This window comes from Cupressus sempervirens, chromosome 1, assembly GCF_028749045.1.
Source record: "Cupressus sempervirens isolate cs-2001-9-10 chromosome 1, ASM2874904v1, whole genome shotgun sequence".
Taxonomy (NCBI): Eukaryota; Viridiplantae; Streptophyta; class Pinopsida; order Cupressales; family Cupressaceae; genus Cupressus; species Cupressus sempervirens.
The window spans coordinates 835674259-835697062 of NC_143118.1; the positions used below are offsets into that span (position 1 = coordinate 835674259).

General features: G+C 36.7%; 1 protein-coding gene across 3 annotated transcripts in view; it reads left to right on the forward strand.

The window, feature by feature from the left end:
- The first annotated feature begins 203 nt into the window (after positions 1 to 203).
- LOC149580450 (Ribosomal protein L7Ae/L30e/S12e/Gadd45 family protein) overlaps positions 204 to 22804 on the forward strand; it is a 174914-nt gene continuing 152313 nt past the window's right edge. Inside the window, exon 1 of one of the 3 annotated variants that reach the window (XM_089791061.1) lies at positions 204 to 779. In XM_089791061.1, coding sequence (XP_089647187.1) covers positions 439 to 779 — 341 coding nt within the window. In that variant the 5' untranslated portion in view covers positions 204 to 438. The remainder of the gene's footprint in view (positions 780 to 22804) is intronic. The other 2 variants (XM_089791076.1, XM_089791069.1) reach the window with 2 other exon arrangements.

The following is a 22804-nucleotide window of genomic DNA, read 5'->3' on the forward strand; positions in this document are numbered from 1 at the left end:
AGTTTAAGATTAGCCTTTTTTCAATTTAATAATCATTTATAATAAGATTAGCATTTAATTCAATTAAATAATCACTTTATAATCAGAATTTGTTTGATTCAATGCGATACTAGAAAAGTCTCATGGTGTATTTGGGTTTTTTAATTAGATTTTAGATCATGAATAAAGCGAGTTTAATTTTCATAGAGAAAGAGAAATATGACTTTATTGTTTAAAATTTCAGTGTTAAGGTCCTCTGCAATTTTCCTCCAGTTATGTGGTGTGAAGTTGATAGGAGTTTCCCTATTACAAATCTGTCCCTAACGATCCCATTGGAATGTTCGAGTTTGTAAGTATAAACGAAGTGTCCACGTTCGTAAACGTATATGTTTTTCAAAAACCGAGGAGAGCCTAGCTAAGCGGGCCAAAAAACAGCCAACAAAAAAAAAATCTTCGACAATGGGAAAGACGAGAAACAGTGAAAAACGAAAATCAAACCAGGCCGATTTAACTTCCGAGCATCTGAAGAAGCCGAAGACCTCGGATTCTCCCTTAACAGAAGCTGCTAGCTTTTCTTCAGCACAGGATAGTGGCTCAGTAAATCTCCTTGCAAATGATGAAAACCAGAAACCGGAACTTACTTTGCCACTTGATTCTGCTAAGAGGAGGAGGACGAAGAAGAAGAAGAAGAAGAAGAAACCCAGTGGTTTGGAGCAGAATCGGGAAACTGTTTCACCGTTAGAGTCCGTGATGAAGAATAAGAAGACGACGAACAGGGGTTTCAAAATTAAAACCACCAGGTGCTTTTCTGTTCCCCCTTCCCATCGTGCCAGCCACCCTAAAATGAACCAGCATTGTTAATTTCTCAATTGCCACTTTCTCGGCTAGTCCACATGATGTTAATTTTAGTATTTTTTCGGTATTTAATTGTTTTTAATTTTGAAATTTATAAGTCATGCTTTTTTTTAAACTAATGAATTTTTTAAAATGCAAGGTGTTTTTGTTGTGAGAAGAAATTGTTGCTCGACAAAGATATTCTGGATAGAAATTCGTAGGTAGGTTATCAAGTAGCTTAAGAATGTCTTCTCGTGAAAATCTTTGGTTTAAAATGGTTCGTTATGTTTTTTTTTTCTAAAACATAACATATGTTTTTAAGTGAGGTTTTTCATGATCTTTTCTTAAAATTTAAAAGTTCTGAAATAATTTTAACATCACAGAATGTATAGTTGGAGAACAAGCAACTAGTTGGTGGCGGGTGCATGTATAAGAGGTCTCCATTGACTTGATGCCATATGAGTACTAATCTGCTGGATTTCCCGGGTTTTCCACCTAGCCTCATTTACTAGTGCGGACTCAAGCTGGCTGTTTGTGGGGCAAGCTGGATTTTGCCTTTGTTTGTGTTTTCTCCTTTCATGCCTGGATAGGATATAGAATCAGCATAGCTGCCATGACTGAGGGGCATCATTAATGTCAAAACTGTCAAGCTTCTAACCTTGTCTGATCAGAGCAGTATAAAACTCTATGACTGCTTACTGGAGTTCTGTGTTTCTAAATTTTTTATCAAGATGAGAAACTTGCTCACAACTTAGGACACAAGTCCAGTGAAAAATTTGCGAGTGTCTTGCAAGTTACTCGGTGGTTCACTTGGACTTGGCGAGTCCATAAAGAGAGAATGACTTGTTCAAGAAGAACAAAACTGTACAAAATTGAGTTTGATAATCATTTTTGTCTTAATAAATTTGTAGCTTAGCTTTGTAAGGTGATTGAGTAATTAGAAGAAATTATTAACGGTTGATGTGTGATTTGATAGGTTTTTGCTCGAGTTTGCAATTTTTTAGAACCTTTTCTATTTCAAAACCATGCTGCTTAGTTTTTGTAAGCTATAAATTCTTTACTGTGTGCAAGACATGGTTTATGTAGGGTGAAAAAGACAACACATGACAGAATGACATAATGGGTGCAATCAAGTTACAGTAATCTTCAATTATTGCAGGTTTGGTATTAGAGGGGGCATCATTTGACTCAAATATTACCTTTATTGAATCATTAATCGAGATATTAATTTATGTAGGCAAGTGGATGCAAAGCTGCAATAAAAAATTGTTAAGGTTGTAGCTTCTGTCGGATTGATTTTAAACATGAGATACCTTGTTGATGGTAAATCATCTTTATGGTAAATCATCTTTAGGATGAATATCTTATGTATATAATAAATATTATATATGTAACACAATATATAATATATATATTATTATATAATAATATATTATATATATGGTTATTTACATTACTATTATATTAATATGTTAACTAGTGATGACTGACCTGTAGAGACATGTCTCTTCCTCCTCTCATATTTATAAGCCTTCATTTGCATTTGGAACACAATCAATACAATGACAATTGTTAGTACATTTGCAGTGATCCTAGAAACTAACATGGTATTAGAGCTAGACTGCAAATATTGTCTTCAGCGGCAAATAATAAATATATGAGGGAAAGAATAACTACCGTTACAGACTAGTATAATCTACCGAGCAACCATCCCAATTAGAGAATGAGGGTATTGGAAGTTTGATACACATCGTTGTACTATGAACACCAAGGTGACTGCAATACACTGCAGAGAACATTTTCCTGAACAATATCTTGGGAGATTTCTCACCGTTAATGGCACCAAAACTCCAGGCATGGGGATATCATAATGGATTCTAGTGCATCATTACAAGAGCAGAGAACAAGGAAATATGTCATTGGGGAATTTGCATAGTGGTCTTGAAATAATTATAACCCAACAAGCAAATATCCAAATTGAGATTTGAGGAAAATTAAAAGAGAAAAAGACGATTAATTTCTCTTACATTAAGATTAATCAGTTGACACTTGCCTACTTTGAAGAACCAACAAATAGAAAAATAGTTACAATTCAAAGGGAAAAATTACCTTTCGGCAAAGGAAACATTATATCAGTTCTTGAATATAAGTACTCAACACAAAGACAATAATCTTATTGGAATTGAAACCAATAAGCCATTGGACATCGCTAAGATCACCATGAGGAGGTGCATTGGAAGCATACCAGATTAATTTTAAGCACAGACTGGGAAGAGAATGATCAATTTGCGTGATTTCTGAGATATGACTGTGTTTGGGTTGTTAGCCGACAACATAGTCTAAGTCACCATTAAGGGAAATCAGTTTGTCAAGCAATGTATTTGAAGACCATCAAGAGATAATTAGTATCTAGAGTGGCACCTCAGCATGCAGTTAGACATAGACAGACACAAATGGTCCAGTTGTGTCAAATCAGAGTCCTTGTTAGATGCTACAGTAGCATTCGAACATGTGTGAACAAACATACTGCTAAATTGCGACAAAACACTTGAACAAGTGAGTAAATTGAGTAAAGGCTGTGCAAAAGGCAAAAACCTATGAAAACAAAAAAATTATGCCAGATTTCATAGTTAGGTTTTGTAAATATATAAATGAGCACAAGAAACTCAAGATTAGGCGGTGAGACTAAAACTAGAGATAGGATAGATTAAAATCCAAATATGACCATTGTTAATTACATGGACCTTCCCAGATAAGCTATGTAGTATTAAAGATCAAGTGACAATTTTATGCAATTAATAGGCTTTGAGACTTCATTTTTGTTTTGAACAATAGCCGTCAAAATAATCATCGATAGCTCAGATGAATTATGGAGAGTGCATGTCATGGGGTTGTAGACAAACTATGCTTGCCGACACCCTGTAAATTTAATAAATCCTTTAATATTAATTTGCAATTCGGGTATCATTTTGGAGGTTTGCTCTTACATTAGTCTTTGAGCTTTGCCAGGACCTGATCACCCAATATACACCTTCTGCATATGTGTTGATCTCTGTGATCACAACCAATTGAGCAAAGAAGTCTAGCATGCTTGCAACCATGAAATTCTATTTTTTACTATGTTATCTCTTCAATCTGCCTTTATCGACATAGCCAGTATCAAAAATTGATTCCAAATTAAAAAGAAACATAATTTAAGGGCTATCCATCATTGGTCTAACATGTCAACGTAGATCATTGATGTGTAAAGGATCATAGTATATATTGCAGGCAATAAAGGATAGAGAGTGCGCCAATCAAAGCTCCTCCCCAGCGGACATATGAAGTGGATACCACAATGTGGACAGACATATGATCTGGATTCCATGATGCGAGAAAAGTATTAAATTGACCTATATTATTAAGGAGATGCAAACATATATGGCCGTCATGGGTGGCAAATAATCTATAAACATCTTTAGCTTCCCCTGCAAGATAAGCTATGTAGAATATATCACTGCACGTTATATGTATGCTACATAGTAATGTTAGGCCACGAAAAATTATAACATATGGTTATAATAAGAGGATATTTATAATTGAACAAAACAAATACATTGATGGGCCATGACTGACGAGGAATTCATCTTCAACCATGGATTAAGAATATTATTTTTCATCAGGAAACATAGTCGTATTAGAAGAAAACATCCATCTCAACACTTATGAATGCATTTCCACATAAGCATGGGAAAAATAAAATCAATGTTTAAGACAAGGAACTAAATAGGAAATTCTCACTATTTAGAATTTGTTCAGATAGTAGTCAAGAAACTTAGACCAGCGTATCTAAAATATTGTTGTCAGTAAGCATCGAATGTGAAAGGTGGCAGAGTAAACTATAGAAAGAATCAATAAAACTCAATTCCCACATAAAACTTTTCCACTATAGGGTTTGGGGTTGGGTGAGTAAAATGGGAGATATGAATTAAAATAAGACATGGATATTGTGCAACAAGACCAAATAACATGCACTCATAAAATAGAATATATTTGATAAAAATGGTAACAAAGTGAATGAAGTAAGGGATATAAAGATATACAAATCTCCCTTAAGTGATGAGATTACTAAATTGGGAAGGATAATAAAGTCAAACATGTACAAATGGGTGCAAAATTGGTTAAGCAAACAAAGACCTTTGAAGAGAGAATTTAAAATAAATTTGAGAGAATTTTACATTGTGGGGGGAATAATAATCAATGTTTAATTCCCATTATTTGACAACTTATATGGAGACATCTTGATTTGTTGCATATGGACCCTTACTATCAAGGATGTTGAGGTGAAGATAAGTATTGAGTACTACATTTAACTACACATTGTATTTTCTCTATTAATTGTATTTCTATATGTACTATAAAGTGTCATTTGCCTTGATCTTTTCCCTTGTCTCCAAGGTGTTTCTTCCAGGAAAAGAAGGTTGGTACTTTATACATGCTTCCAAATATTGTGCATAACATAAAGAAGTTTTAATCTAGAATTCATTAGTCATCTAATGGTCATGCCGGATAAAGTGAGGCTTTTGAAGCTAATGTTTTTGATGATTGAGATTATGAGTATCCTTCTACATTAAGAGGGAGTATGACACTTCTTTGAAGGCAACGTGGGAGCGTAGAAGATTAATACTCAGAGGGAGTCTAGAAATACATGTGTGTGACTGCATGATTTTGATGGGCCTACTCTTGAGTGCATCATGAGGAAGTATTGACTTATCACTAGAAAATCAAAAGATTGATATCAAATTTAGAGTGAGTTCGACATGCATCCTTGGGTGAAGAGAGCTTCTGAGGAAGTAACTAGAGGACCTGACTTCCTAGGATCAATGTTCAAAGGGAGAATTTTGAGATGCAATCCTTTGTAAATGATATCTTCTCTATGAGGAGAAGTTCTAAGTGAAATTCCTTGTAGTGCATTCTTTTCTGTGAGAGAGAATTGAGGTGAAAGCCTTTGTACCACCCTCTAACTTGGTTCATGGTGGTTACTATTTTGCATATGAAATGTAATGAAAGGTGACAATCTTTCATGTGTGTAAGGTCACTATTTTAAGGTGATGACCTTATCAATCGTTTGAGCTATCTCCTAGACACGCTACATTAACTTGTAGCACCTTAATGTGTTGGATGTCTAGGAGCAAGTGTTATCATGGTCCTTTGGGCCGGATTTTGTTGGACACCATGATAATCAACTCATCATGGTTCTTTGGGCCGGATTTTGCTGGACACCATGATATCCAACTTATTATGGTTCTTTGGGTTGGATCTTGCTGGACACCATAACGTAGTTACTATTATAGATCACACATAAGGTGGTGTTTGAGCTTATCTAAAAGTTATGGAAATTGTTTCAGTTGTGTGTTATGAATGGTGAGAAATTTAGCCTCATAGTAAATTGAATGTCATACTGAGATTATATCTCTTCATATACTTGATAGCATAATGTGTTCTACAAATCCTCCCTGGCTAAGAGGGAGTGTTAAGGTTGTAGCTTCTGTCGGATTGATTTTAAACATGAGATACCTTGTTGATGGTAAATCATCTTTAAGATAAATATCATATGTATTATATATGTAATAAAATATATATTATATATATATATATATATATATTTAATAATATATTATATATATGGTTATTTATATTACTATTATACTAATATTTTAACTAGTGATGACTAACTCGTAGAGACATGTCTCTTGTCTCCTCTCATATTTATTAATTTTCATTTGCATTTGGAACACAATCAATACAAGGGCAATTGTTGGTACATTTGCAGCGATCCTAGAAATTAACAAAAATGAATGACCATTGTGTAGCTACGAGGAGAAGAATTTGTTTTGGAAGAATATGGGTGAAGAAGTCACAATATTGATAATTGATAAATGGTATGGCTACCTTTGGTTCATCAAGAGATTCTTTGGTGGTTTGTCAATGTGGTGATTTTTCACTCATATTTGAAGGGAGTCCAAGGTACTATTTCTCCTAGCTTCTTCATTCCTTGCAATATTCTCAGTGTAAGTCACAAGATTCGAATTCGAATTCAAGTTTGGCAGCCATCAAATTTGGATGAAGTTTGATAAGGGTATAAATTCAGAAAAAAGTTTGGATTAACTTCGCCTTATATAATTATATGTTTTAATATAGATAAAATATCCACTAAATTATTAAAATAATTTGGCAATATATAACTAATTAAATATAGCATTTAATTTTTTTAATGCATCAACAATTCTATATAATTGAATTTTTAATTTATAGATTTAAAAAATATGTTAATAAATGAAAACTATAAAATATAATTACTAATAAAAAAATATAAACTATAATCTGACTTTTAGTTTATAAATAAACATAGTTACACCACCCTGGGAGACGGGGGGACGGGGGGACAAGTTTCCGAGACGGGGGGACAGAGGGGCCTTGATTTGGGGATGGCAGGGGGATGGCGGCGGGGGATGGGGGGGTGGCGGAAGGAGTAGGGGTGTATATACTATACATATGGTATAGCATATACCATATCAACTAGAATATCATGATTCATGATCAAATGACAAACAAACAATGAACATTAAACATTGAACATCAACAAATAATAAATATTAGTCTAAACTCTATATATCAGCCTTCAAATCAATAGTATGAGTATCTAGATTCTACTATCTAATAGTAATCAATGATCATATGAGTCATGACATAAAGATGATTACAATAAGTATCATGTGCCATGAATCATGATATCAAAATAAGTATATAATGCAAACAAAAACTACAAGTCTCCAAGAGTCCAAATCAAAATGTCAAATCAATGGAGACTCCTTGGCATCCCCCCACAATGAAGGAGACTTCTTGGCGTCCCCCCTCAATGAAGGAGACTCCTTGGCGTCCCCCCGCACCCCCACACTCGGAGACCTCTAGCCGTCTCGGAGACGTCTCCCCCGTCTCGGAGACCTCTAGCCGTCTCAGAGACGTCTCGCCGTCTCCGGCGCCGGTGACGCTCTAAGTGGCGCCGCCCGAAACGTCGAGATGCCGTTCCCCCGTCCCGAGGACATCCCCGTCTCCGAAACGGCCCAGTTTTTTTGGGGGGGGGGGAGCATCCCCGTGTTACACTGTAAATAAATAAAAACTACAAAGTATAAATAGAAAATATAAACTCAACTATGAAAAAAATCTATCATATAAACTGCACTTTATAAACTAAATAGAAAGTCTTAAAAACCCATGAAAATAAAACATAACTGAATGGGAGATAACAAATTAAAATGCAGGCCTTGACAGAACAATACGACAGTGGTAGCAAGAGTGCGGTCACCAGCCTCAGTTTGCTAGGTTCAACAGTCGGCATTAGCTATTTTCTAAGATGCTTAGCTGTACAATTTTGCCTAATATTATTTTCAAATCTAGAAATCTTTTTTGCAGACTGTGTTGCTAGTACGCATTTACAGGCAAGAGATTTGTGTTTTATAAGAAAATGTGCTGGAAAACACAAAAAGTGATAATCCGAAACACTAAAAAACCATAAAGAAAATGTGACATGTTATTTTGTATGAATAATATGTCGAATTTCAACGAATTTGAAATAAATATTTGACATTCAGCAAAAATCAGAATTTCATAAATGAAATTTCCTTGAATGCCGTGACTTAGTTCTCAGTGCACAACCTTCTCTTCAATGTGCTGCTGGAGGTGAGAGAAGCATCATGAGGCAAGGATGGTTGTCAGAAGTTTTTGGTGACTATTATGATAAACCATTTATGTAGTAACCTATATTGGGATTACTAGTGAACGGTTGACCATTGTTTAGAGGAAGTACTAAAAAACATGTCACTAATAGTAGAAGATCATAATAGAATATGGTGGATGTAGTGTTGTATCATTTTATCAAATGGTTGGCCAAATATACTTAGTTATTTGGTTAATTTTTAGGTGTCTTCTAGTAGTGTATTGGTGTTCTTGAAGTCCTTAGATGTCTTTCATGAAGTTAAGAAAGTACATATTTTGCGAAATTTGCTAGAGATAGTTGTCTAGGGAGTTGGGTTGGGGAGTGTCATTTATTTAATGTCCCCTTTTTGGGCTGATATGTTTTATGATTGGATTACCCTATTATTGGTCCTTGTAGGCTTAAGATTGATGGGTAGAGGGTCTCAGTTGGTAGTGCAAAGGCTTTTTCCTATTCCAAAGGTTGGAAGTGTTCAAGATTGCTCTTTGTTTTGTTTTGTTTGGCACACTTACTATTTATAGTATGTGAGCATTATAAGTAAAGTGAGGCTTACTATTTATAGTAGAGCACATGAGCATGTTGTAATTGCAATGCACAATTGGTTTGATAAGATAATGAGGGATTTACTATTTATAGTACGTCAGTGGTTGATAGAGAAGGACCCTTAATATTTTTAGTAAGAGAGTTGGGTGTACAATGGACACAATGGTTGACTTCTAGGTTCAGACGAAATTGAGAAATAATAATTATTTGTGGAATTATGTAGTTATTAGTAAAGTGATTACTTTATTAAAAAAGTGCAATTAAATATAAGGTATTAAAAATCACTTAATGTGCAATGGGGCCATTGTTGAAATGCTGATTATTTGTCAATTATGTGTATGTGTTTTCTTCATTATTGATCAAAACACAGTCTAGGAAGATGCAAAGGATGTTGGCACAAGCAAAAATGGGAAAATATTGAAATCTATTTTTCGGTATTTTCTATGTTCTAGTATTTCGCATTTTTGGAGGCCTCTAGGGCATTTCTGGGCTTCAACAGTGCCAAGAATGTGTAGCTACGTTTAAACCTTTGACAGTGCCAAGAAGGTGTAGCTACGCTCAAACCTTCGGCCATTGAATGTAGATCTTTTGAAGATCTTTTCAGAAATTCTGACGGTTCATGATTTCAAGCTACGAGTAGAAAGTTATGACATCTACAAGTAGACATAATTTTTAATATAGATTTTTGTAGTTTGAAGAGTTTATTTTGTAATTAATTAGCTTGTGGACTTTTCATTCTCATTTGCAAGGGATAGTGGTGACCCTTAGGATCCATCAAACTTGTATAAACTCTATTTTCGAATTGACTGTATCACTTTGGCTTGCAAAAATCTATTGACGCATTTTAATTGTTTTCAATTAAATCACAATACAACAGGTTCTACACAAGGTATCAGATCAGTGGTACCAGAGCTTGTTTGCTCCTTTATGCCCCATCGTACGCGATCAACTTATCAAAGGTTGGGATTGGGCACGAGATCTCTCTCAGATTACCTTCCTTTGAGACACATATAGTTGCAGATGGCAAAACAACAACTTGAGGGGATGGATGAATGCTTCAAAAGATTGGTGGAAGAGGCATTAAATAAACAACGTGAAGAATGATGCAACAATTTCCACAGACGCTTGGAAAACGAGTCATAGGCCAATCCAAGCAATTCAACATTTGGTGGGCAAACCCCATTAACGGTGCAGGTAAATTATGATATTTCAACTTTTCAAGGGAAAATTGATGCAGATGCTGTTGATGATTGGTTGTTTGAATTGGAGAGGTACTTTTGTGTTAATAATTTCTCAGATATTGAAAAGATAGCCTTCACCCTTCTCAAATTTGAGAATCATGTGAAGTTGGCATGGGAGGTTCACTTAACAACTGAAGAAACCTAGGGAGCTCAAGATGGACATGAATTTCCTGTGTTTGATGGAAAACCCACATGGGAAGAATTTGTAGAGCATATAAAACAAGATTATTACCTTGAAGATACATATGAATAGAAATATATGCAATAGCAATCACTCCAACAGAAGAAAGACCAATTAGTTTAGGAGTACAACAACTTATTTCATGTTCTCTCTGCAAAGCTTGGCATCAAAGACTCAGAAAAACATCAAGTTCTAAAGTATAAGAGTGGTCTTCATAAATACATTTAGACTGAAATGGATTTCTTGAATATAGGAACATTGTCTAGTGCTTTCAAATATGCATCAAAAATTGAGAAATTCAAACAAAAAGGGAGGACGAAAAATCTAGTGAACAACAAATGGAAAGATGAAGGTAATAAGCCAATGGGAAAACAAACAACCAAGGAGCCATCTCCAAATTCACCATCAAAGAAGACATGGGGCGTGAAGAAAACATGGCAAGAATCGGGTATGTGGTGTGAAGTCCATAAAAGTCCCTCTTATAACACTAAAGATTGTAGAACTATAAAGAATTTAATGATGGAAACCCATGCAGCAGCTATTGAACATGAGGTGACAAATTTTGGAAAACAAAAGGAAGATGAACAAATCATTGAGGCTGACCCATATGCCACAGTGGCCACTACCAAGGTATTTGCTTGTGATGATGAAGAGAGATTATTCCATTCACAAATGTGGGTTGGAGGAAAAGCTTTGCGTTTTATTGTTGATAGTGGTAGTCAAAAGAATTTGAAATCTGTTGAGACTGTAAAAATATTGAATTTGAAGACATCACACTTGCAACCATATTCTATGGAGTGGGTGAGCCAAGGGTGAGATATTCAAGTAAACAAGCAATGTTGTCTTTTATATTCCATAAAACCATACAAAGATGAGGTGATCTGTGATGTAGCTCCTCTTGATGTGTGTGACATTTTGTTAGGGCAGCCATATATGTATCAACGTCATGGGGTGTATGAGTTTAGGCTATGAAGTGTGACAATCAAATTAGGTGGACAAAAGTATTGGATTCCAGAGGTAAGTCCTACACACTCTACATCTTTGATTAGTGCAAAACAATGTATAAAATTAATAGCCCAAACTGGTACATTTGTGTTATTAATGATCCATCCTGAGGAACAAAAGAAAAACGTTTGTAATTCCCATTCCATGGTGTCCATCGCAACAAAACAACCAAGATCAATGGATCAGATTTTAACAAAATATCAAAATGTGTTTGAGTTACCAACAAGGGTAGCGTACATTGCCAAGTTGGACACTACTGATTTGATACCAAGAACCCCATTGCCGAATGAGCTAATATATAGGAGGTCAGTTCTAGAAAATGATGAGATAAAAAGCTAGATACAAGAATTGATTTAGAAAGGACATATCTGCCCAAGTGCATCTCCCTATAGTAGCCCAGTTGTTCTCAAAGAAAAAGGATAGTACATGGAGGCTTTGTATTGATTATAGATCATTGAATAAGATCACTGTAAAAAATAGATATCCAATTCCTCAGATAGATGATCTCTTAGACCAGCTTAGAGGAACAAAATTCTTCACTAAAATTGACTTGAAATCTGGGTACCATCAAGTACCAATTGATCCGACAGATATATGGAAGACTTCTTTTAAACCTAACGAGGGACTATTTGAATGGTTGGTGATGCCTTTTGGCCTCACAAATGCCCCAGCCACATTTATGAGAATGATGAATGATGTGCTTAGGCCATACACTGACTCTTTTGTAGTTGTATATCTGTGTAACAAATGGATTTTCATAACAAAATAAAAACAATCTAGAAAGAGTTTTCCTCAACTACTCATCGAACAAATATATTGAATTCCTTTTCATGAGACATTAACTGCTTTTAACTACCAACGATTAACAAAGCTCAACTGAAATAACTATAACAATGATCAACTGAAATAATTGTAACAATGATCAGCTGTAATAATGATTAACTGAAATAACTATGATAACGTTTAACTGAAATAACTGTAACAATGATCAACTGTAATAATTGAAATAACGATTTACTATCTTTCCATGCATATAAGTAAAGTAAATGTATAACATGAAAAAGAAAGAAGAACGTACAAGAAGTATTTGGTGAGTCTTTAATTGGTTGTGCAAGCCTCGACTTTTAGTAAGAGGAGAAGCATTGACTTAGGCTTAACCTCCCAACCTAGGACCATATTTATCCTCACAATCTATTGAATAGAAAGACCCTCTTACTTCGGGATCAGGCTTGGAATACTTTTAGTCCAGCCACCTAAGCATTCCGGTGTTTAGAATGTCCGCACAATTATGGATAGACATGTCTGAATAACTGGCTTTACTGACATCAAGTGATCATAGATGGAAAACATGCCAAGGTTATCTGATGGGTTCAATGACCTAATCACCACTGCTCGACTTGACAACAGGGGAACAATGGTATGAACGAGCATGAGCTATTAAGTGAAATTAATTTAGATTTGTTGTGTCATGCCCAACTTTTATTTCCATGTCGTTGCAGATTCCATCTCACCTCTTTGCCTTTTCCATGGGTATACAGCCGATGAGTCCTAGGTGCTCGAATCTCGGAGCAATCGGCTCTGTCCATTGATCCTCAACTGATACATGAATATTATATGTTTCGAGCTTATCACAATCTGTGATTTGAAATATGTGTTCTTAAAGACTTGTAGAAAAAATATCATTTGATTCTGACTTTCAGTGGCATAAATTAATTATGATATCATGTCATGGATACTTGGCTTTTATTTTGTCATAAACAACTCTTTCCTAGAGAGGGTCTAACCGATGATACTTAGGCAAGATGATTTGCATCTTAATATAAAACTGTACCTTACTACTATAGTAATCAGAATGCAGTAATAATTGATAATGAAACATATTGCAATGCTTGGAATATGGATAACCACATAACTTGGTATAATTTGAAAAAAGAATGGAGTCTTGCTAGACGCTATTGATTCAACTCTTCCACAGGATAATTCTCCAGGTCCAAACTCAATGTGATTGATAACACGTCTTTAGCAAAATATTAATAAAAAGGCAGAACGTGGAAGACAATTGCAATGTTTATCAAATGGTATAATGCAAAGATATCATGTGATATTTGCAGAGGTATCGGGTGATGAGAAAACAAAGGTTGGGTGATAAGAAAACAGAGGTCGGGTGATGAAAAGGAAGTCGAGTGATGAGTTAATGCCTTTCGTCTCTCTTGACTTCATAATATAAGAAGGTTCTAAGTCTCTTTGGCTTCCAAGAAGCCGTAACTCCTAAAGAAGAGACTTGGCTCTTGGTCGCCAAATAAATATGCCAAATGTTCATTCAGTTTTTAGCAAGAAAAAAAGATTAAATATGGAAAAAGATTTGAAAGTTATAAATTGAGGATAATTATAATTTATATCCATCTATTTGCATGTAAATATACTTATGAGGTGGCATCATATTATTTATAAAAATAATATTATGGTGTCACTTTATTCCTATATTTATGTGCATGTACATAGGTATACATTATAATGATGTGTTGGAAAAATCAATCAAAAACCATTTGAGGAATGCATTATTTATAATTAAAATAATTAATGTTTTAAATGTTTATTTAATAGCTCATGCGGGTCCATCGATTGCATCTTGATGTTGAAGTCGCTAGGTTCTTACCAAGGCAATTAAAGGTCATACCAATCAACTTGATAATTGGACTAAGCTAGTATCCCATTCTGTTGATTCCGTTTAGCAATGCTTCCCCCCTCCATCTTCTCCTGCAATCACCTGTGCAATATTTCCACGATAATAACAAGTTCCATAATAATTCCATAATAACATTTAAAAAAAAATTTAATTATTAACCATAATTCCAAAATCAAGCAACTGCTAAACATCACATGACAGATAATGGATAACGACCATCTTCATTAAACAATTAACATAATGAATACAACGGATATATTTAACTACCCTCTTCACATGATTATGAAAGAAAATCCATTCAATCTAACGGCTATAAATAAATTTAAAATTAGATTGAAATTTGGGATGTAACAATCTGGATGATATTCTAATTTTCAATAAAACTTGGGAAGAACATCTACAAGATGTGGAACAAATATTCTCTGCATTGCAAGACCATGGGCTCTATGCAGATAAGGAAAATGTTATTTTGGTATGCAAAGTATTCATTTCTTGGGATATGTTATTGATAGTAAGGGTGTTCATGTTGATCTTGAAAAGATCCAAGTAGTTAAAGACTGGCCTGCTTCAGGGAATCTCACAGAGTTGCATAGCTTCTTGGGTTTAGCTAACTTTATTGCAGATTTATGTTTGGATTTTCACATTTCTCTTGGCCTTTGAATCAATCATTACGAGGAGGTATGAAAGCATAATTCAAGTGGACAGGTGCTCAACAAGAAGCATCTGAGGAGTAAAACAAAGGTTATGTTCTGCACCAATTTTATCTCTTCCTAATTTACAACAGTCTTTTGAAATACAATTTGATGCATTATATATGCACTGGCATTAGTCCTCATGCAACATGGACATCTAGTGGCCTACCATAGTGAGACTTTTTCTAATACAGTGCACAAATATCCCACCTATGATGAAGAATTATATGCTATTGTTCAAGCTTGCAAGCAATGCAACATTATATATTAGGAAAGGAGACTATCATCCATACAGATCATAAACCCCTTCAATGTTTCAGATAGGGATAATCATTTGGTTTCTTGATAAATTTTGGTCTTCATTATGGGCAATGATGGACACAAAACTAACAAAGTCTACAGCATTCCAACCTCAAATAGATGGTCACACAGAGGTTGTTAATTGAATGGTTATTCAAATCCTGCGTATGTATCATTCCAAACATCCTCATACATGGGATGAGAGCCTTCCATAAGTACAACATAGCTAGAACAAGGCAATTCATAGTTCAATTGACCATAGTCCATTTGAGGTTTGTCTCAGTTATCAGTACTTAGCACCAATAAATGTCTCTATCCTAGTTGTACAACCTGACTTGGTACCATGCTTGGATAAGAAGGACAAAGCAATGAAGTTCATTGATAAAATTCATCATTTGCAGCAGGAGGTTCATGAAATTTTAGAGCAGACCACTAAGAAGTATAAACGGAGGCATGATGAGCATCGAACTCCTCATAATTTTCAGGTTGGGGATAAGGTATCGTTGCATTTCTAGAAGGAAAGATTGCAAGGCCCTCATAGGAATCTTCGTCCTCTTTGCCATTGCCCCTCTAAGATCATCAAGACGGTGAAAATGCGTTTGAACTCAACTTGCCTCCATTTTTGGTTGTTCATCTAGTCTTCGATGTAGAACTGTCGAAGCCATATTTCCCTCCTTTGCTAGACATTGCAGATGTTGTTGAAGAAATCAATCATAGAAAGTTGAATCCAAAAGCTGTTAATCCAGTCCAAAGTGATCAAATTGTGGAGGTCGTCATGAAGAATTTGAGGAACTAGACAATCTATTGTATTGTGTGGTAAAATTAGAACAATTTGTTCAACATGGAAAGTGGCTTACACGTGAGCAAATTGAGCTTCACTTTCCACATCTGTTGCAAAGTGTGGATGAAATGGGGCTCATTTCCTTTCAAGGAGGAAGGAATGATCAAAACACAGTCCAGGAAAATGCAGAGAATGTTGGCGCAAACAAAAATGGGAAAATACCGAAATCTATTTTTTTTAGTATTTTCTATGTTCTACTATTTTGCATTTTTAGAGGCCTCCGGGGCATTTCTAGGCTTCGGCAGTGCCAAGAAGGGCTAGCTATGTTTAAACCTTCAACCATTGAATGTAGAACTTTTGAAGATCTTTTTAGAAATTTTGACGGTTCGTGATTTCGAGCTACGAGTAGAAAGTTATGACTTGTACAAGTTGGCGTAATTTTTAATATAGATTTTTGTAGTTTTTAGAGTTTATTTTGTAATTAATGAGCTTGTTGACTTTTTATTTACATTTCCAAGGAATAGTGGTGACACTTAGGATCCATCAAACTTATATAAACTCTATTCCCCAATTGAATAAATCACTTTTGGCTTGCAAAAATCTATTGTTGCATTTTAATTGTTTTCAATTAAATCACAATATTGCAGGTTCTACACTAGGTATTATAATCTGAATTCTTAATTCAGATCAATTATTTTCAGTAGGAAGATTTGTTCTTCCTTTTTTATACATTGGTAGTGCCCCTTCACCTATGGTCACCACTCTTGGCTTAATTTAATTAATTAGAATAATTATCTTATATTATCATATTATAATAATTTTATCGCAATACTAATTATAATATTCAATTTTTTTAATATAATAATTATAATAATATTTATTTATTAATCAATTAATGTCTCAAATAATACATTTTATTTGAGACATCATATGAATTGAACATGTAAGCCTTGTAAAGCTAATCTTGAACACTCCTTTTTAGCTAGGGAGGATTTCATATTAGGTTAAATCATAATAACTGCATCATTATGCTTCACCATATACATCACAATGTAATGGACACCCCTGGATGTCCCAAAAAAACTAAACCAAATTGCTGAAAGGAATTATGTCAAACAGTTTGCATTCAACTTCTTATTTCTCCGTTTAATGTTTTAAACCCCTTATAACTCCGGAAATCAAACGTTTATTTGTTTGTTGTGTTTCATGCATGGTATTGGTATCATACAACATAAACAAGAAAGAAACTACAATGATATGCAAAGTGGAAATGAACTGCTGCTAATAAAATGTTATTTTCAGAATTCATAAAACCAAATACATGGCAGATTTATCAACTCACTAATTACTTCAGCAGTATTGACATAATACTCCAGCCCATGCTTTCGAACTTGCTGCTACAATACTTTGTCCTTCAATCAGTCCACTACCTTCATAATACCATTCTCTCAAAGCGGCATAAGCATTGGACAAGTAGTGAAGAAGATATGAGCAAAATACCAAATCTGCCTGTAGCCGGAAATGCAACTAAACTGCCTGATAATGAAGCCAATAACAAAGGATTCCAAAGGCCAAACCCCAAGGGAATGACGTCTAGAATGTTACAAGAGAGGATAAACGTCCTCAAATGCCAAGAACGGAGCTGCAACTCACACACCATTTTCTTCTCATATTCAACCTGCCTAATGAAGCCACAAATGCTTTCTTTTATTCTATTTCGAAGGGTCCGCTCAACTCATATGGGCAATGTGGGATAAAAGATGTGTAATATATAAAACATATATTAAAATACCCCTTATGTCTCCCTTGGGTACACATCAGCATAAAATAAATATTAAAGTAACACTTTAATATTTTACAATTAAATTAGACGTTACTTTAATAAAACTTCAGGTATTAAAATGTATTAGCAATCGGACTTTGAATAATGCGAGTGATAGCTCATCGAAAAGCTCTCACTGAGGAGTATCGAATCCAATCACCAAAATTGACCTGCACTGTGTCCTGCTGACTTACTAAAAATAGTAAGTATGCCTGACACTGAGTAAATCAACTTCGCTTTGGCCCAAACTGGAAATGACTAGGCCAAAACACTCCAGGATCCCATTAAACCCTTCGTTAGCCCTCGGGATTATGTAGAACAAGGCTAACACACACACACTTGGTCAACTGCTAAAATGGGAACATTACAGTCCGCCCCCCTTGAAATTGCTTGTCCTCAAGCAATCTCAGTCCAGCCTGTTGAATAACCTGTTCACTCTCCCATGTAGAATCTTCCTCCGGTAGGTCTTTCCATCTGACTAAATATTCCTTCACTATCTTGTTTCTAAGCTTCCTCTCTCTGGTGTCCAGAATAGCCTCGGGTACTAACACAAGCTTCCCCTCCTCATCCAAAGAGGGTAAATCTGCAGAAGGCACTACACTCTGACCAATGGCTTTCTTAAGCCTAGACACATGAAACACATTGTGCACTCGATTGCCCTCTGGAAGCTCAAGCTCATAGGCGACTTTGCCCACTTTGCGAATCACCCTGTAGGGACCATAAAATCTAGGTTTCAACTTTTCAGCTCCGTTCTTCTTGAGCGATGACTGTCTATATGGTTGTAGCCTCAAGTAAACCATATCCCCTACCTCGAAGCTATGCTCTATTCGGTGCTGATCAGCATACAATTTCTGTTGATTCTGGGCCTGTTGTATATTCTCTTTGAGCACTTTCAGGATGTCCTGACTATCCTGCAATAAGTTTTTGGCTTTGGGCACTCTACTGTCCCCCAAAACTAAATCCATGAAGCTAGGTGCTTCATAACCATAGAGTGCCATGAAAGGAGTCATCTTGATGGACATATGATAAGTGGTGTTATAACAGTACTCTCCCATATGCAACCATCTGATCCAAGCCTTTTGTTGTGTAGTTACATAGTTCCTCAAATATCCTTCCGCCCATTTATTCACAATCTCTGTTTGCCCATCTGTTTGCGGATGATAACTAGTGCTAGGTGTAAGATCTGTACCACACAACCTAAACAACTCTTGCCAAAAAACACTCATAAACTTACTATCCCGATTGCTGACAATGAATCTGGGCAGCCCATGTAACCTGAATATCTCTCTAAAGCAAAGATTTGCCACCTGTGCTGCTGTGTAAGTGGATAGAATAGCAAAGAAGTGAGCAAACTTCGTCAAGCGGTCCACCACCACATAGATGCAATCCCTTCCCTGCACTCGTGGTAAACCAGTGATGAAGTCCATCGAAATACTTTCCCATTTCCTATCAGGAATGGGCAAGGGCTATAATAAACCTGCAGGAAATGTGTGCTCTCCCTTATTCTGTTGACAAACCACACACTCCCTGACATACCTCTGAACATCATCCTTGAGCCCTTTCCATGAAAACCGCTCTCGGATCTGCCTGTAGGTCTTGAAGACCCCCAGATGTCTAGCTGTGGGTGCATCATGAAATGCCTTCAGTATCGCCTCTCTCAAATGTGATGACGGAATCAAATAAACCCTGTCCTGAACTCTGATCAATCCATCTATCACCTCATAGCGATCATCCTGTATGGTACCTGAAATCAATCCAGAAGCCCAAGCATCTCCGACATACTCTGCTATAATCCGATCTCTCCAATCTCTTGAAATCTCTGCCAGAGCACATAAGTGAGGTCTCCGAGATAAGGCATCAGCCACCACATTTTTCTTACCTTTGACAAACTCTATGTCAAAGTCATAAGCCTGCAATTTAGTCACCCATTTTTGTTGCCGGTCATTGAGATCACGCTGGCTCATGAAGTATTTAATACTGTTGTGATCAGTCTTGATCACAAAACGTCCACCTACCAAATATGATCGAAATTTGGCCAATGCATGCATTATGGCCAACATCTCCCGATCATAGACAGAATAACTTTTCTCAACTCCTTGGAGTTTCCTACTCTCGAATGCAATGGGATGCTTCTCCAGCATCAATACTGCTCCAATCCCATCACCTGATGCATCACAATGAAGCTCAAAAGGCATCGTGAAATCAGGTAGAGCTAGAATTGGACATGAAGACATTACCTGCTTGAAATGCTCAAAACACCTCTGTGCTGCCCCTGTCCACACGAAGGCTCCTTTCCTGGTAAGATTTGTCAAGGGTGTAGCAATCTGTGAGAATCCCTTAATAAACCTCCTATAAAAACCACATAAACCAAAGAATCCCTTAAGCTGTGTAAGGTTTGTGGGAGTAGGCCACTCTACAATAGCTCTAATCTTTTCGAGATCAACCTAAATGCCATCTGCACTAATGATATGCCCAAGGTAAAGGAGCTCAATCATGCCAAACTCACATTTAGATTCCTTGGCATACAATGACTCTCTCTCTAGAATAGATAACACCTCCAGATGATGTAAGTGCTCCTCCCAGGTCTTACTGAAGACCAAGATGTCATAATAAAAGATCAAGACAAATCTCCTCAGCTGCTTCCTGAATGCCTGGTTCATACAACTTTGAAATGTAGCAGGTGCATTGGTTAGACCAAATGGCATAACCATGAACTCAAAGTGGCCGTAGTGACATCGGAAGGCTGTTTTCTCAATGTCCTTTGCTCTCATCCTGATCTGATGGTATCCGGATCGCAAATCAATTTTGGTGAAGAAGCATGCCCCATGCAACTCATCAATCAGCTCATCAATCCTAGGAATGGGATACCTGTTTTTAATTGTTTTCTTATTCAGTGCCCTGTAATTGATGCACATGCGCATCGTCCCATCCTTCTTCTTTACCAATACTACTGCTAAAGCAAAGGGGCTCTTACTGGGCCTGATATGCCCCATCTCCAACAAATCCTTAATCGCCTTCTCTATCTCATCCTTGTGTTTTTTAGGATGACGATAGGGAGTAATCATAACTGGTTTGGCTCCCTCCTCAAGCTCAATGACATGTTCCATCCCTCTGTCAAGAGGAACCCCATGAGGAATATCACTAAATACTTTAGCGTGTCTATCAAGTATCTTCTGGATATTTGGTGGATGACTCTTTTCTTGTGGCTCTGGTGAAGTTGGCATAATGTAGCACTCTGCCGCCCACTCTATGTCATCACGACGAAAAAGTCTCTGCATTCTCCTCAAGGACACTACTCTGCAACCTCCATCTGAAAGTCCTCTAAGTACCACAGTTCTGCCCTCATGCTGGAATCTCATCTCCAATTTCGCTAGATTGAGTGTGAACTCAACTAGTGAAGCCATCCATGTCATGCCGAGGATGACATCATAATCTCCCATGTCCACAACATAGAACTCATCCTCCAACTCGTAGCCATCTCCAAACCTGATGCGAAGATTAGATATCTTCCGAGTGCATAATAACTTATCACCTTTAGCCACCATGACTCTAAACCCATTATGCTCCTCTGTCTGTAACCCTCTCCTGGCTACCAACAGTGCATCTATGAAGTTATGTGTAGCCCCAGTGTCAATAAGAGATATCACTTTCTGCCCCTGGATAGTACCCCTGACCTTAAATGTGATTGCCTTTTGGGCCCCTGTCAAGCGTGCCAACGATCTATCATCCTTAGGAATGTTGCTCTCCTCCCCTTCTGACTCTGACTCTTCAGCTGAAAAATACTCCATTTGATTTGCCTTAGCCTTGAGAGAACATTTATGAGATAAGTCCCAAGGCTCTCTACAATGGAAGCACAGCTTCTTCTTTCGAAGTTCATTCAAGGTTTCATTGTCTAGTCCTTTTGATCCTTCTTTGGGTTTGCTATACTCTTTTTGAAACGGTTTTTTGTCTTTGTCCTTGCGGTAGGAAGAATCTGTTGAATGGTTTTTTCCTTTGTATACCGAAGGGGTTAAATCTCGTGCCTTTTTAGTTGCTTCAGCTAAGGTGAGTGGATCATGTCCCTTCACCCAACCTCGTAATGGATCAGCAAGATCATCATAAAATAACACCACCAATCTCCTAGGAGAGATATCAGTAACAAGTACAGACAAGCGCTGAAACTCGGCAATGTAAGCATCCACAGAACCTGACTGTTTTAACTGTGCTAGCTCCTTGAAATGTAACTCAGGATCCTTAGTGTCAAATCTCTCAATCAATGTTTTGGTGAATTCCTCATAGGATGTAATCTGATTATGCCCCAAAGTCACCATGCCATGATGCCACCATTCATGTGCAACGCCATCCAAGTGCATAGCCGCATACTTGATAGCCTCCTCCTCAGGCATAGGATTTAGCTGCAAGTATGTATCTACCTTCTGCACCCAAGCTCGTGCAGTCATCTTCCCTGAAGCATCATAATAAGGTAAAGAAAGTTTTCCAACTTTCTTCCTCAGCTCAAAGTTTTGATTCCTCCCTCCTGCTTTAGGCATGTGTCTCATCCTCAAGTCCATATAATCTCTAAGAGAAATATCCGCCTGAAACTCCGGTCCACTAGCCTCCCAGTCCCTCCTGAACTAATCTTGTAACTCGGTAATCTGCAGTTCGTTTACTGGTTGAACCGGATCTCTGGGTGGGAAAGTGGGTAGAAGAGGTCTCGAGCTTGCAGTTCGTGCTGGGCGTGCAACGTGTCTAAAGTTATCAGCCTCATTCCCATTGTTGCCGTGTCCATTATTACCATTAATGTTATTCTCAGGACCATTGTTGTTGCCTTGGCCTCCATGGTTATTGTTTCCCCCGTTGTTATTGTTTCCCTTGTTGTTATTGTTTCTGTTGTTGGCATCACCTGGATTAATATTGACACCCATCTGTTTAGCCATGAGCTGCAACATCATGTCCATTCGACAATTCTGCTCCTGCTGCATACGCTGCCCCTGCTCTAATGTATCCA